The 16,788-nt window shown below is 37.9% G+C and overlaps 2 protein-coding genes across 3 annotated transcripts in view; both read right to left on the bottom strand.

Moving 5' to 3' along the window:
* The window catches only part of LOC149028515 (putative ATP-dependent DNA helicase CHR12), a 37,629-nt gene extending 25,896 nt beyond the window's left edge, over positions 1-11,733 (bottom strand). Inside the window, exons 1-6 of one of the 2 annotated variants that reach the window (XM_089137295.1) lie at positions 11,254-11,733; positions 9,647-9,791; positions 7,778-7,842; positions 6,848-7,042; positions 4,286-4,435; positions 785-1,153 (exon numbers count right to left, since the gene is read on the bottom strand). In XM_089137295.1, coding sequence (XP_088993421.1) covers positions 785-1,153; positions 4,286-4,435; positions 6,848-7,042; positions 7,778-7,842; positions 9,647-9,791; positions 11,254-11,484 — 1,155 coding nt within the window. In that variant the 5' untranslated portion in view covers positions 11,485-11,733. Of the gene's footprint in view, positions 1-784; positions 1,154-4,285; positions 4,436-6,847; positions 7,043-7,777; positions 7,843-9,646; positions 9,804-11,253 lie in introns of both variants that reach the window. The other variant, XM_089137288.1, reaches the window with a different exon arrangement.
* A 1,051-nt stretch (positions 11,734-12,784) lies between these two features.
* On the bottom strand, positions 12,785-16,440 carry LOC149028514 (chloroplast stem-loop binding protein of 41 kDa a, chloroplastic-like). The gene is made up of 6 exons (XM_089137278.1): positions 16,018-16,440; positions 15,799-15,920; positions 14,970-15,072; positions 13,998-14,136; positions 13,465-13,742; positions 12,785-13,214 (listed from the first exon to the last, which is right to left on the bottom strand). The coding sequence occupies exons 1-6, from the start codon at positions 16,408-16,410 to the stop codon at positions 13,032-13,034; spliced, it is 1,218 nt and encodes a 405-aa protein (XP_088993404.1). The 5' UTR covers positions 16,411-16,440; the 3' UTR covers positions 12,785-13,031.
* Positions 16,441-16,788: the final 348 nt, after the last annotated feature.

The following is a 16,788-nucleotide window of genomic DNA, read 5'->3' as shown; positions in this document are numbered from 1 at the left end:
TTTCCTTGCACAACCAAACATAACTTTGAGAGAGTATTCAATCATGATGTTTCTTATATGACTTACTAAATTCCTACAGGAGATAGAGATTTAACAGGGTCTCTTACTTTCCACCAAAGCCTTCACTCTGTCACTTCCACGTACTAATAAGGCTCCCCTCCTCATGGTAGCTGCTTCTCTTATCATTAAAGTCAAGTAACGCTGAACTTGGCTCATTAACAAAGAAATTCCAGGGCTAATTAACATAAAATCACCAGCTTTTTTTTTTTTTTTTTTGGTGCATATTCAGCTAGCAATTATTCTGAAAAGCATGTTTTTCTTTGACTATATAACCAACCAGATGATCATCGGATTGAGTAAATAAAATGTCTTACTGCAAAAGCAGGGGTAGGCTGCATGTGTTATGTCACTCCCCTGGACCCTGCAGTGGCAGGAGCCTCATGGACCAGGTATGCCCCTTGTAATCAACCAAAAATATATCCAATTCAAACAATCACTAAAAATTGTTTTCCCCCTCTTTATTCCTAATTTTATAGCTAAAACCATGGGAGGTTTTGAATTCTCAACCTCCTGTTTTACCATGTTATTCATATTAATGCAATTGCCAGTTAGATGGCCATGAAGGTTCAGCAAGCTGGATTCTCAATTCTATTTACAAAATAATGGAAAAATAAGTAATAAAAAAGCATTTGAAGTAAAGGTTAAAAGCATACAACACAAAAGTAACATAACTAAAAATCCTAAAAGGATACAGAAGGAAGAATAATAAGGATTTGTTCTTTACCTTCTCCTGGATAGAATGAATGACAGAATTATACTGCCTCTGGCCTTCAAGTAAATCAGTGGTTTTGACATCCCGATCAGAATCCAAATCAACCAGCTCTATGTCTTCATCAGGGACCGAATCCCCAGGGGTAGACAAATGCAAATTCCGAGACTCTTTGCCATCAGTATGTTCAGCATCTTTTTGCCTTTGAACTGCAGCTCCTAGACGAACAAGAAGCTCATTCGTTTTCCCTAGAAGTGTAGTCAGTCGTTCATTCTTGCTTTCCTCCACCAAACGCATGTATGCCTCTTGATCATCAGCTTTTAGCGCTTGGAACCTCAATTTCTCCGCCCTTGTAGCACGTTGCCTCTGCCTTCCATGCCATGCCTGTTATGAAGTTTGAGAATGTATAATGATTTCTTCCATTATTTATAAGTAAAAACATAAAAAAACTAAAAACCATTTAGTAGTTTTCTTTAATTCATAAGATATTTTATCTGTGAAAAGTAAGATCTTTTCTCTCTCATTCTCTCGTTTGTAGTGAATAAGTTTGTTTGATTAATTCCTCCGAAATGAATGCCTTAGGAGTTTCACTATCTACCATGGTTCAAATCTGCCCGAGATTTTGATGAAAACTCTGATGCTATGAAAACCATGACGAAGTGCACGGTGAGGGGAAAGGAAAAAAAAGATTTTGACTCGAAACTTGGTTTCAACTGACATGATCCAACCAGTCTTATTTTTACCATGTTTTGAGTGAGATCTACACATTTCACCGATCTTTTTTTGATACCACCAGCTAGGTTTTGCTCATTTCAACTCCCAAACTCAGTTTTTTGCTTCAAATCACTCTTTCTCTCTCAAATCCCTCCACTCCTTTGTTAGAGCACCCCTAATTTTGCTGGATTGTTGAAGATTAAACATCATTGGCATTTAGATATGTGTAATCTTCCCTCAATTTTGATTTTCTTGATAGTTGATGCATAAAAAAATGTTTGTTTCTTTTCAAATCAATATATATATTTAGTTTAGAAGCATGATCAATGAATTTGTGTTGTTAAATTTTCTTTCTGGTGAGTCCTAGTATATTTTAAATTTTCTAGTTATTGAAGTTAATTTCTATATAATGTAATTTGAAAAGAAAAATAATTTATACAGTATAGATGTGATGCAAGCAGGCCTCCTCCCCCTAGCCAAACCAATAATTTGGGCCCCCGAACCAAGCCAAAGTGGTGCACCTAGTGTGCTGGCCGAACCCTACTAGGGGTATTTTGGTCATTTTCCAACTTCTTTTAATTATTATTTTAGTCCAGCAATTTTTGTTTGTTATTGCGAGTCCATATCTAATTATTTCTTTAATTGAGTTAGCATTTTGAGTCCCAGTTAAAGTTGGAGTCCCAATTGAAATATATTTTAAATTAAGACTCCTTTTGGATAATTAGTTGTTATTTAGCAAGTTACCTTCTTTTATTTGTGGTTGTTATTTAATTGAATAGTAAAGGAGATCCTAGTCTATAAAGGATTCCCTAGTTGAGTCAACTTAGATTTTTAAGATTGAGTCTAATTCTTTTCCCTCCAAGTGTGAGGCTATATATAGCCCCTGCCTCATTGTAAAGGGAGTTGAATTGATCCAAAAAAAAAATTATATTTGGAGGCAAACAAGGTCGTGGTCTTCTTGGGAGGGCCATGGCAGATTTAGAAGGCTATATTCGTCAGTTTCAGCAAGAGATCATGAGAGTTCAGCAAGCATTCATCGATTACAGCAGCATTCCTTCCCTATCAAGTAAGTACAACCCATCCCCCATCCTTGTCAAGTAAGTACAAACCCCCCTACCCTGCAGCCCTATAAGAACCCTTGCCCAACCCTCTTTCTTCTTGTGCATACCTCCCAGCCCTTGCTACACCTTGCAACAGCTTCCTTCCTCTCTTTTCTTTATGTTCCCCTCTTCTTGGATCTGTGGCAGGTTCTGAAATTTCAAAACAAGAAAAGAAAGAAAGAAAAGAAAGAAAAGGAAGAAAGAGAAAAGGAAAGAAATAAAGAAAAGAGAGAAAGAAGGCAAATGAAGAATCAAGATTCTTGAATATTTCCAAGAATCCATTCCCTACCAACCACAAGTTTCCCTATTCCCCCATCCCTAATTATTACCCTCTTGTCCCCTCCATGAGTTGTGTTGTGTTTCCTCAAACCACCAGCCCATTTAACATTTGTTAAAACTCTAATTTATCTCAAACCCCACCAATACCTAACTATATAGCTTTTCTTAACCTTAACCAAACCAAAACCAAACCACAGACTTTCATTTCCATCCTAGGATTAGTCTGGGTATCCCAAGTTCAATCCATCTTGATCTTTGTTAACCCTAAAATTTTCCCCAAACACAAATTTCCCAAATTTCTCCATTAGATCCATCCCATAGAGGTTTGGTAAGAATCTCTAGTTCCCAAGTTTGACGCTTTATTTGCTAGTTCATACAAAAAAAGGATTCTGAGCTAACCATAATTTTAGGGAGATACTTACTAATCTCAAAACTCTAAAATCAAGTTTACATCAAGATGGCATTGAATCTGATAATATATGTGAGACACCACCACTCGATCTATGCTTTGATGGTGTCAAATTTATTTGGTAGTTGTTAATTATTTATTTAAATTATTTGAAATTTATTAAATAGTTGTTGTACTTATTTAAAATTTGATTAAAAAAAAAAAGGTACCAATTATTTTTTGTTTTATACTTAAAAAATAGTGAAATATCAGTACAAGTATGCATGTCATTATTGATGTGGTTTATAATGATGGTGTTTATTGCTTATTTAGTTTGTGGCCATCATATTGTTTAACATTCCATTTGATTGTATAAAACATTTGAAGTACTTCTGTTATAATTTACAACTCTTTGTATTTGTCGGAACGGACACACATGTCTCTCAATTAATAGGATATGACTGAATCCTTTTCCTTGATTTCTTATGTAACATATTCTTCCGTTGTTTTAACTTTTAACTATGCTTTAAAGTGAGTGCATGCAAAAACCCAGTCAAAGAACCACCAAAATAGGGCTGAAACCGGGGACTGAAATTTCCAGGCACAAGTACTTGGTTTCAGCCTAGATGGCCAAAATCTCAGCCATATCTCGGTTTCAAGGCTGGCCAAACCAGCCCTGAAACTGAGATTTTGAACCTTGCTATATATTATGTATTTATTTCAGTATCTCCAACAGAAGTATTAAAATTGTAAAGTAGTGTACTTCTCGAAATAGTAGAAGAACATCTCACTGTATAAGTCTGTCACGTCGATGTTCTGATTGTTTTATGTTCCTTGGTGTTATCCCATCACTAAGGATATCAAAGAGTTGATAAGTACAAAAATACAGAAAAGATAGGTCATAAACTACTAAATCCTTCACTATGTACCTTTTTTTTAATTGCAAACATAGCAAAATGGAGGAGACTGTAAGACTAAACAATTTGATGAAAAACATAAAAACAGGATTATGGAGAAAGCTAAAAATATACATGCCTGGACTCCATCATTCCTTTGTTTCCGCCGTTTCAGAGCAGCCTGTGCTTGCAATTGAAACTCACGAGCTGTATTAAGAAGGTCCGCAAAAAATTTCCTTCTTTGTGTCTCCACTAGATTCTTTTCCTCCTCTTCTATCCTTGAAAACCTCTGCAGCAAGGAGATTTATGGGAGAGCACAATAATATATAGGAGGAAGACAAAATCAAAACTAGGTAAATTTTGGTTGGACGAAGCCCAAGTCCCAATTTCACAGCCATAATATGCATGGGAATAGCCAGACTGGAGCCACTGCTGTTCATCCTAGTAAATATTAATCTCTCTTAAGACAAAAATAGAGCAGACAGATGGTTACAACCATCAAGATAGGGATGCCAAACAAGAACTGCACTAATTAGCCTGACCTGAATCGACCACGTAAACCTGAAACCAGACCTGCCATTTAATTGGTCTCAGCTTAACCCAAGTAAACTGGTACACCAACTCTTAAGGACCAATAATTACGGCAACATCCTGGAAAAGGTTGCAATGGCTATAAAGTCCAACTGTTCCTAAGAAAGTGACGGTCAAATGTGCTTTTTCTTTTTGTTTCTTTTTTTTTTTTTTATTATTTTTTTTTTTGGGGGGGGGGGGGGGGGGCGCGGGAGGTGTTCCGAGACGAAGTCCAGCCTCAACCTCTTCACCATTCCTCCCCATGCCTCTCTAGTGTCCCATGCTGGGATGGGATTCAATAGCTTTGACCAGATCTTCCTCCTCTATACTTGCCACTCTGACTTTTCACCTCAATTTCACTTCCCCTTTCAAAACCCTAATCACTCGAACCATAAAAAAAAATTCTAGGGAAACTCAAGTTTCGACTAGGTGAAAATGGGAAATTTAGGTGGAAACTAGAGACTTTTTTGTGCAAGTTTTGACATGTTTTAGTGAGTATTTTAGGGTGGGACTGCATTTAAGATAATTAAAGTATAAAGAACACATTGGCATATGCATTTTGCTAAAAAAGTCAATGTAGATATGTCATTCAATGTACATAAAATCAATGTAGAGTTGTCCGAAAGTACACTATAAACTTAACTACTTAAGTACATAATATTTAGTATATAACTTCTAAGTTCAAAACGTCAAATACAAAGTAACTGGCAATAAAAGGGAAGTACAACTCAGCGCCAAGAGGAGTGCCTCAGTGGATCTATCCTATGAGCCGAGTAGTGTTGTGCCTATAACATCCTCTCCTCCGACCAACGAACATAGATACCCCATGACATGTTATGCCTATGGTTGTCGAGGTAATTGACAACTACAGCTTTATAAGTTTGGTCATCAACATGCTTAAGATAACCGGTCTGATGGAATACACAATTTGGATAGGGAGGGGAATTGGTCATGGTATTTGGGGAAACATGAAAGAAAGAAAAAAATTAAAAAAAATTTGGAAAAACCAAGAAACTTGCAGGAAAAAGTCCCAGGTTTCCCTCGAATTTCTTCTCATGAACCGGATGGTTAAAAGAGGTTTCAACCCAGTTGGCAGAAATTTCCCAAGTTTTGATCAAAACTTGAGACTTTTTTTTGTTCCCTCATGGTTTCCTTTAGAGCTCCTGGAAATGCGAAATTTTCTGATGAAATTTCGAGGGTTTCGATCGAATTTTGTTCCATGACTCAAACGACAGATCAATACTCTCATACTGAAATATATATTAAACCTGAAAGGTGAACACAAAGCACAGCCTACACACACCATCTGTCTTCCTGAGCAGCACAAAATAATGTGTTCAGCTACCCCAGCAGCACTCTCAAGCACACAAGCTTCCACAAAATCTTTGAATACTGGCTTCTGGAGAAGAATCACTACCTCAAAGAACTCATCTTAGGCTCAATACTAGGTATGTGCACCTCTCTCTCATCTCAGACAATCATACCTTGGAATCCGACGCTTACAGACATAAACTGCAAGGACTGATTAGCCTGATACCATTTTCTTTTTTTTTTTCTTTTTCTTTTTTTTTTTTTTTCTTTCTCTTCTTTTTTTTTTTTTCTTCCGGGGGGTGCCGTGAGAGAAAGATTGTCCTGCTGCACGAGGCTCGGCAAATCTAAGAAGCCTTAACCCCTACAGAGAAGTTGTTTCCACACTTTGAACCCACAACCGAATAGTTGCAATATCACAACTCAACCCGTGCACCAAGGCACCAACTGGTTGACTCTCCTAAAGCAAGATCTAAACCTGAATACTGACAAATTGTTTATCAATGGTTTTGGTTTCGGCTTTGCAGACCGACGCAAAAGGGTCTGTTTCGATCATGGGCTTCAGCTGTACCGGACTGATTATAGCCCAAATAGTTGACGCCCCTATATCAAGATATGGATCTGTTGAGCTCTTTTTCAACATCCACAACAATATGATAAATCAGATCAATTACAAACTTAATCTTGTTTAAGCAGGACAAAGTTCACAAGAAAGATCAATTGACACCAATAAGAGCAACTCTAACTATTTCCATTGGATCACAGCCAAGCTCTCCAGTACTACAGAATCCATGTGAAAAGAACTAATGCATGTACCACTAACCTCTGCATCCCGTTTCTTTCGCAAACGTTCATCAGTCTCCATTCCAAAAGCATCTGCCATGCCATACATGATAAAAGGGCGACACAATCTCATCATTCCCCAGTCGAACAATTGCTTCTCAGGATATGCACATTTCTCACGCAGCCAATACTCTGAATTCACATCAGTTCGGACCTTCTTTTGCAACTCTGCTAGCTGGTAGAAAAAGAATCCTTGCCCATAAGGACACAACCCAAGTCATCTCTCCAGTCCTTATAGGGGAAAAAGGTTGGAGAACAAAAAAACACCATCACATAAAGCATTCAAACCCCTTTTTTTAGGTACAATATGGAAGCAAGGTTCAGAATTTTGGACTTTGTCCTCGTTTTCCTCTCTTACAAAACCAAAACATTTCCATAAAATTCAATAACTTCTGCATATAATTTGTTATTTCCATTTCATTTTGGTTTCTTGAGTTTAAGCATTTTCTGGTAATATTTTGTTGAATTGTGAACCTTATTTGGAAGTTCACTTTAGTGAAAAACACCTCTCTCTTTTTTTTTTTTTTTAAGTTTACCATATTGCCATAGGTGAAGCAGTAATGGTGTGATGAACAAATCAAACAGTCTGTTTTTTGCAATCCGCTTTCTGATATCAACAATGCTTTTCAACTAGAAAAACACTTAGAAAGTCAACAAAAGTTTGGAGTCTTGGACAAAAGGGATAGAAATTCAATACTCAACATCTCTCTTGCTGAATCAGGGAAAATTAGATTCATAGGAGGATTAAAATATATCTTCTTTTTGTTTGCTGAATCAGGGAAAATTAGACTTGACAGAAAGGTTAACATGTATCTTCCTCTGCTTTTATTGTTTTTATTTACTTTTTTGGGGGATGAGGATTGGAATGAGTGGGAGTAAAGTCTGGCCAGAAGTCTAAAGTAAGGTTTACCTTTAGCCCATAGAGCTCAAGCAGGCACTTTGTTTGCAAGATCTCACCTCTACTTGCAGGCAACTCTGTTCATAACGTCCACGTTAGCTTTGGAAACAAAATGCCAATATAAAAGCTGGAAATAGAGAATATATAGTTCTATGTGGAAAGTTACGTTTTTGATACTTCACATTTGCATGAAAGTTAAAGAAACACATTTTAAAATAATCATTTCCTGATGCTGGAGAAACACTCGAGAAACACGATTGAAAAGCATGGGATGGTAAAAATTACGTTAAGTATACAAGCCAAGCAGTAAAACTTAGATAATCATAGTCAATATTGGCCTATTTTTGTTACACAGCAAAAGATTAATCCAGATCAAACATCCTGCAGAAACAGCAAAACATGAGGCGCAGGCATCAACTGGATCTGCCAAAGCACGCATCCATTACCAACACAGAAATCAAGGTTTTAGTATAAAGAAACCTAACATTGTCTACAGATGGAAATAGCATTCTGCACAAAATTAAATGGGTTGGCTACACAGATCCTTGCAATTTTGCAAAGACAAAATATTAACCAAAAAAAACCTCAACCATGCATGTGTCTCCTCTCCACTTATCCTAGGATCATTTTAGGACTGTCCCCAGCTCTTTCAGTGCCTGCAATCTCAATCAAGTCACTCCTCTGAACTGAAGCATCTGAAGGCCTCTGTTGAATATGGTCACACCACCCCAAATGACTTTCTCATATCTTATCTTGAATTAGGGCTTCTCTGAAACCAAGCTTTAGTATGGTCACTCCTTACTTGAACCTCTTATTTTGCCACTCAATCATTTCAACATCTTCGTTTTCACCACACTTAACTTACCTACATGATGCTTCTTAACTGCCCAATACATACCCCACACCATACATCATAGCCAGTCTTATGACTGTCCTATACAACTTCACATTAAGCTTTAAAGGTATATCCATTTATCAGGCAACAGTTTGGAAGCCCCTCTCCACTTCATCCACCCTTCTTTAATCCTCTGCGAGACAGCAACTTCCATACTGATGATAGATCCTAAATACCCAATATGGCTACTTTGCAGTTCTCCTTCTCATCAACTGTCACCCTCTCATTATCTGTACCAGAGTTACTGAAGTTACAAACCATATACTCTGTCTTTATTCTACTAAAGACCTTCTGATTACAAGGTTGACTCATCACTTAAGTTTCGTATTAATCCCAAGTTTTGTATCTTCCACCAAAACAATGGCATCAACCAAAAGCAAGCACCAAGGAATGTCATCTTCAATATCAGTAAACTTACACAAGATAAGTGGAAACAGTTAAGGGCCGAAATCCAATCGCTGATGCAACCTGATTATTGTGTCTAGTTACCAAATATTCAGAGAATCCTGTCAAGGAGATCTCCAACGCAAGGTATTAGACAATTTAACAACCATAACTTCTATTCAGTAGACATTTTCATTGGATGGTGCATCCCTTTGCTTTTCCAACGGTTGAAGGGCAAAAAATAAAGTAGCCCGGAGATTCAATATTACATAAGCTAAGAAATGTTTCGTAAATACCCAGAAGACAACCATAAAGAATCAGCTGAACAATCAACAGAATATTTTCCATACATGCTTAAATAAGGAGCCTAATAATTGTATCTACATCCATCCCTACTAAATGGACCGAGTAAGCACACATGCAAGTTGATATACAACACTCAGCGGAAGATTAGCTATCAACAGAAAAGAGAATATGCTTCACGTTATCCATGAACAGAAAAATAGAAAACCCCAGATATGAGAACTATAGGAGGCTGATTTACCCAGGGGGAAAAAAACTATAGCAGGCTAGCAGGGGGGTTAGAAAAAGAAAAAAGCAACCTTCAAGTTCAGTTAAACGATGCTGGATGTGGCTCTGCAGACGACTTTCCTTCGAGTCTCTCAACTTTGAACCCGACAAGCAATTTGGACGTTGCCTCACCAGTGCATCCTCAAATTCTGTGATTAAAGCCCCTCCATTAAAAGTCTGATGATTACTCTGCCACATAATGGTCCATATAGATAAATTTTAAATTTAAAGCCCAATTGAAAACTAGAACATAAGTTACTGAAAAGAATAACTAATTCAACACTACCAAATTAGTTAGTGTCACATTTACTAGTAGACAACAAGTATCTTAACAATTCGGTCCTTCATGTTCATTAGCTAAGTTAAATGGTGAAAGAGGTTTAATTGATTCACAGAATGGGAATAACACGTGTTTTGGACAGAAAAGCAAATTGAACAAAAGAAAGCACTTAAACAAGTGGTTCAAAACTTTGTTTGAGTCACACAGGCTGATTCATTCAGCTTTGTCATCCAACCCCACAAACAAATGGATTGACATTTCCTTCAAGTAAACTCTTTCTTCTTATTCATCCCAAAAGAAAAAAGCTCTCTTTTCTTTTCTTTTTTGGTTAAATCCCTACCCAGGGCCCATAGTCAACAAGGGCGACAGCCCAACAGGTTCAGTCCAGTAAACCTTTTTATTTTTAGGTTCCAATCAGATACTACCAAGGGCCAATATGCAACAAGGATTGACAGCTCAACAGGCCAGGGTGGCATCTCAGCTCCAAGAGGAGAGGGCAGCCAGGGGAAAGGGGAAAGGGAAAAATGGATGTTGACATCCAGTCTGAAGCCCATTTACTTTAGTCATAATAGAATGGGAGAGGCTCAGAAAGAACTCACGTGGCTGACCTGGAAATATTGGAACAAGAAATTAGTGACGAAGCCAGATAATCTTTGTTAGAAATCCCAACGAAATCCAAATTCCAATCTGATGTTATTCATTTCTGCGATGGGTAACCGGAATTCAACCCATTTCAGTATTTCATCCAATCTAAAGCAGCAAATTTTCACAAATCACCATGTCTGTAATTTGTGCTCTCTTCAATGTCTTCGAATAGTTCTGCTCGAAGCCAACCCCAACTAGTACAGAAACCAAAAAAGGAAATACCTAATTAACCCAAAAGATCAACGTGGCAGAAAACATGTTCTTCATCCCTACCATTTAACTTATAAAGTTTACCCAGAACAACAAACACAAACAAAACCGATGACTCCGCGGCACCCGTCAGTCATTTGGAAAGAAAATACCGCGTCAACGGTTTCAAAGAGTAGAGGGAGAAGAAAACAGAAAGGGGCGAAAGTACAATGAATCAATCACTGCCGTTACCATCGAATACGAATTCTACCCGTGAGAAGCAAAGGAAAATTGCCAACGAAATGGTCCCCACCGAGCAATATCAGCTTGCGTATAGAATCAGAGCAGCTCTAGAAGAAAACCTAGGCTCTTCTAGGGCTCCCGATCCTAAATGAAACGCAGTACAGAACAATGTAATCGATAACATCATTACTCGGAGCAAACAACACAATCTAATTGAACCCAGAAAAGAAAACAATTAAAAAAAAACAACAGGAATCAAGAAGAGTATGAAAGGATAAGTACCGAATCATCCTCGGAGACGAGATTACCATCGCCCATTTGGGCTTCAACGGCGACGCCATTTTCCACATTGTCGTTGGAATCATCATCGTCGATAAGGTAAATAGAAGAAACAGTGTCAAACACCTCGGGAGGAAGAGGAAGGTTTCTGGAGATGAGATTGAGGGCGTAGATCAAGGTCCTGGTCTTCTGAACCTGATCAAGGGAAGCTCTATTCTCCACCAGAGCCACCATGGCGGGAAAGAAACAGAACGGATAGTAACCAGACCAGTAGTTTAGATTTCGAAATTATAAAAACACCAACGGTTTTCTCCCCCTCTGCTTACAAACATCTCTCTCTCTCTCTCTCTCTTTCCCTGGTCGGTTCTCCCTCCCTTTCACTTCGCGCAAGCCCTTCTCTCAACACACTCTATTTCTCTCCCCTTTGGTATCGGGCCAGAGCCAGCCACCAATTACGTAAAATATCCCTCAGTTTACAAGAAGTGACGGCAAACCCCCCAAAACTACTGGAATTACTGAAGTACCCTGTACCCCCACTTAATACGCTATTTGTGATTTCGATTTACTTCCTCTAATCTTTGTCCTTCCAAGGGTTGTGGTTGAAGTTGAACCAGTGGACCACCTCAGCAAAACTATGATCCAACGGTTAACAGCTGACCTGGAGCTCAAAAATCAAGATTGGCTATTACTCGTTGGATCGGCATATTTGTTGATATGATTTAATCTTTTTTTAATAAAAGCTGATATGAATTATTCACAATTCACAACCTTAAGAAATACACAGGAAATACCGAATGAGTTAATAGAGATGTAGATCATACATAATATATTTTTTGGGGAAATAGAAGAAGGATTAACATTTTCAGACCAAAAAAAAAACATCTTCAGACCATCTATGATTCAATTCACTTTTTTCTTAATTCACTTATTACCTTTATAACTTAAAAATATGTTTTCCTTTACATGTGGTGTTGAGAGAATCTCTTAAGTGATATGTCTAATACTCGGATGGGATTCTTATCCTCCATCGATCCTCCCCGCTTTCCTTCCTCCCACCTCCTTTCCATCCCTTGGGCCTCCCATCTTTGTGACCGGTTTGATGATGACCCAAAAATATATTCAAATAGGCCCAATGAAGTGCATGTATAGTAGGAACACATCAACATAAACTTCATTGTTTATTTTAGGGATCGTGTTTGGGTGTTGCGCAATTAATGGTCGAAATTTCATTCTCGACTATACGTTGCGCGATGCTATGCATTAATTGCTCAACACCCACGCAAAACCATTATTTTAGAGGGGGAGAGACGATATTCTCATAGTCTCAAGCACCCCTATGTTTGGGCAAAGGAGCCCCCATAACCATTTGTGACGTCCGTTTAACTAATTGGTAGCATCCGATAATCCAATTATTTCACCAGTAACCACAATCAGTATGAGCTAGTCAACAAGATAAAAGCGGAAACATTCCCTAATTATACATTTGTAATGTGTGGCACCTACTACATTTAAGTGCATTTAGAAAGATATTTCTCCCACATAAAATCAGCCCTAGGACTCTTTTCTTCTAGAAATATTTTCATATTATTTTTGTAGATTGAGAAGATATATTGCTCCAACTAAAAAAAATACATCAAACGTCAGGGTGAGAAATGGATTTGTTCATAAGGGTTCACATTTCACTAGAGAAGAGAGTGTAAGTGTGGGCCGCATAGCTTATTTTGTTGTAGAGTGCGATCTTACAAGGTAGAATAAATCACTGAGCATTAATACCTTGGCCTTTACACTGGTACTGCAACTTTAAGAGAACTCAATATCAAATCATCAATGTCAAAATTGATGGACTTCTTGTCTCGACCAATCTTTATATACTCATCAAACCTCTCCTTCAAATCCTCAGGGAGGTTAGTTGTACAGCTCCACCCCAGTATCTCCTTGGCAGCTCTTGGCTCTGCATAGAAGTGCTGTACCACCAACCACCATGCAAAATCAATTCTCATTGTACAGGATCAAAGTGTCAAAGCAAAAGCCAATGAAGATTTCATTCTATTGAAAGTTATCAAGTTCCCGCACAAACTTTTCTATGTATAGGATTATCATGGCATCAACTCTCTGTGTCAATAAGCTATTTGGTGTAGTTCTTGCAGTTTTGATATAAGATGCTTTCACCTTTTCTTCCTTTACAATGCAAGTGGAAAAAGTGGAAAAGCTTACCACAATACGAAAAGGAAATGCCTTCCTTGGGTCAATGCCTAGAGCTTTTGGATCATAATGAACAATGTCAACAGGAAGACCTGCAGCCTTAGCACAGAGTTTAGCCATTCCATCCAGAGTCACAGCACGGTCAGATACACAGTTGAAAATTTTTCCACTTGAAGCAGATGGATTCTGGACAGATAGGGTAAGCATGGAAGACAAATCCTTAACATGGGAGATGTTGGTGAGTTGCATTCCTGAGCCAGGGATTGGAACTGGTCTCTTTCGAACAATACCTGTTGTAAATTCTTCCATTTCAGATTACATGAATAACAGGAAAGAATACATGAACAGCTATATTTGTTATCGGTTATGTAACACTGTAAATGAGACTAATACGCAACAATTCATGCGAGTTTAATTCAGCTGTCCAAGTTTGATACCTGCTCCCCTTGCAAATGATAGCAACCCAGTAGCAACAAATTTTATGCTGGTTGAAGTATCTGAATTTTAGCTAGATTAAAAAAATCATATTGTTGCTTGCTACTTACGATCGAAGAACCACTCCTCACAATCTTTGTTGTTTCCAGATCCAATCATGTATTGTGGACGGAATGAAGTCCAGCTACTGAAATTCTCTGATATGTATTTTTCCACCACCACATGACCTGCATCAGCTTTAACAGGATCCTGTATCATAGGACAAAATAGTTGAGGGGACAAGATCAAGATAAATTTAACTTACAATTAGCTTGTTTAGCTCATGCAGAGGAAAGAGAATGCAAGCCAGAGTTTATCAATAAAGACCACTAGTGTCCATGAATTCCCTTGATAGTAAAAGAAGAAGCTTTACAACTTAATGGAATGTGCAAGCATAAATCTTTACATATTGTACAACTTACTTGGTTATAAGGATGGGTTAGAGATCATATGACTAAATTAAAACCAGGATCAACTGCAAGGTCTACATCAAATAAGATATACCAACCATATACATACCCAAAGAGAAATCTTGTATTCCTCCAACCCTGCACCAAATTTCAGGCATTCGTACTCTTAAATACCTTACTAGATTAGGGAAACTTGTCCCTTCCCCTCCTTTCTGTTTTGCTCAAATAGAACTGTACCTTCATACAAGTTAACATGTTTCACAGTTTCTGTATTGACATATGACTCAACATTGTCATTTGGTTCCAAGCACAGGCATAAAAAATAGAGAAATTCTAATATCACTGCTACAACAGAAGTTGCATGACATCACTAAATTATAATATGAGACTTTGAGTTTTCAGCCGTAGAATGAGAAGCAGGACAGTTCTTGAACTATAATATTTCAGTCAAGTTAACAAAAGGAATAACAGTCAAAAACACACCGTTGTGAAACCCTCTGAGAATCGCAGGAACAGTATAATTTAATGAAAAATCTGAATATTACTCAATTAAAATTGATTTACGATCCAAAATGTATATCATGCAATTCAACAGTTATTTTGATGCTTCTGAAAATAAATCATAGAACATACTCCTTCAACATGAGGAGGCTCATCAGTTGTCTTGTAAATTCCAGCGCTGCTGATGAACAGAAATTGCTTGACACCAGTACTCTTGGCCCAATCTGCCACAGGCCTGTGTTGGAGGCTCAAAATTAGGGAGACTTGACAAAAGAATGCATACATGAATAACACTGATGTATGCGCCTGTATCAATGTTTGTGGTAATACAGTCAAAAGGAGAATAAGAGTTCAAAGAGACTCTGAGGGATGGGTAAATTTCCTACTTGTATCTCTATCAAGGGAAGCCTGTGACATCAGGTATACTGAATTAATCCTCTCACAAACTAAAATTTTGAAAAAAAAATTACGAAGGTCCAACAGTAATGCACTTCTGCTACCAACGTAGAAAGAGTTTGCTGAGGAATTAACATGAAACAGTGATTTATTCTAATTCCTGAATACAAAATTTTACCAATTGACGATTCAGTTAAAATTAGAGTAGCAATAATGCAGCTTCTCCTTATTTTCATTCACTTTTCATAGACAATTTTTTCTTGTGAGAGAACTGATTTGCAGAGATGCCTCAGCTTCTCAATTTAACCAAGTTACTGTGTAACTTGACTTCATAAATATGTGGGGGGATAATCTTCAATTGCCATTATCATATAAAAAGTTTCTTCTCCATGTTCAACACTAAATAACAGAAACAGATCAAATGAACGAATTTCTTCCTACCCCTATTTGAGGAAGTACCAAAAAGGATATTGATGGAGCAATCAATCTTTTGAAATTGTTTTACATTTCAACCTAATACCTAAATTCATATGCTCAAAATCCAAGAGAATCATGAAGAACAAACCTCACGGCGTCTAAATCTTTGCCATTGTTGTCCAACACAACATCGAAACTCGCCTCTCCAACAACCTTCCCCACCTCAGCTGGATCTCCCCACACTGTACTGCCTCCTGCACTCACAATTTCCTGAAAATCAAAAAACCATTATCACAAAATATTCCAAAAAGAAAACCATTACTCTCAAAATCGAAGGAAGTAGCCCAAATAAAGAAAGAAACTTAACAGAAAATCTATTAAAGGGAGGCTTCTTCATCTTGTCAGAGTTCTCATCCCCAACAGTCATCACTGTGACATCATGACCAGAACCCAGAAGTTCCTTAGCAAAGTAAAATCCAATAACCGCATGTCCACCACTGTTAGTGTTAACAATGAGAACCTTCTTCTTTTCTGAAGTAGCCTTGACAGTAAAAGATGAGAAAGAGACGACTCTGGAATTTATACTGTATGGGAGAAACGGAGAAGAAATCGAGAGAGAAGACGAAAGACTAGAAGACTGTGAGAAAGAGTGTGTAGAAGAGGAAACAGAGCGATGGTGATGATAAAAAAGCGATGATGAAGGAGCATTAGATGTTGAAGAGGAGAAAAGCAGAGACGAAGGAGAAGCAAAAGAAGCCATCCCTGTCTGCTTGACCTTGCGTTGTATGAGAACCAGAAATTTTGATGCAAAGATAAAGCCACTCCTTTAAATAGCATTTGGGGTTTATCGTTAATTTGCCCGGTAAAGTTTAAACCTGCCTACGGTTGAAAACTTAAGATGAGTCCTGATTCCACGCAGCCACCACTAGCTGAAAAAGCCTAAACCCATCTCTAGCAACCGTTGGATTAAGTTGATGATAGGATCAAGATTACCAAATCTCTGGTGGCTTCTAAATTGCCGAATGTGGTGATGTAACAATCGAAAGGGTTGGCTCAGCTGGCAATGAGTCATTTTTCCTTTTTGCGAACCACGGGAGCGCCTAGCACCCAGAGGAGCAAAGCTCATTTTCCTTCCAGG

This window comes from Hakea prostrata, chromosome 1 (assembly GCF_041222555.1).
Source record: "Hakea prostrata isolate BN-2017 chromosome 1, UWA_Hpros_2, whole genome shotgun sequence".
NCBI classification, from domain to species: domain Eukaryota; kingdom Viridiplantae; phylum Streptophyta; class Magnoliopsida; order Proteales; family Proteaceae; genus Hakea; species Hakea prostrata.
The sequence above is the reverse complement of the archived record's forward strand: the minus strand, read 5'-3'. Positions and strand labels throughout refer to the sequence as shown.

What these genes read in the sequence shown, in the direction of transcription:
- LOC149028514 (XM_089137278.1), bottom strand. Translation starts at nt 16,410, where the DNA reads ATGGCTTCTTTTGCTTCTCCTTCGTCTCTGCTTTTCTCCTCTTCAACA. An exon ending in CTCCCTTTAATAGATTTTCT is followed by an intron (nt 15,921 to 16,017) that starts GTTAAGTTTCTT and finishes TTTGATTTTCAG; the next exon opens with GAAATTGTGAGTGCAGGAGG. An exon ending in AAAGATTTAGACGCCGTGAG is followed by an intron (nt 15,073 to 15,798) that starts GTTTGTTCTTCA and finishes CCTCCAACACAG; the next exon opens with GCCTGTGGCAGATTGGGCCA.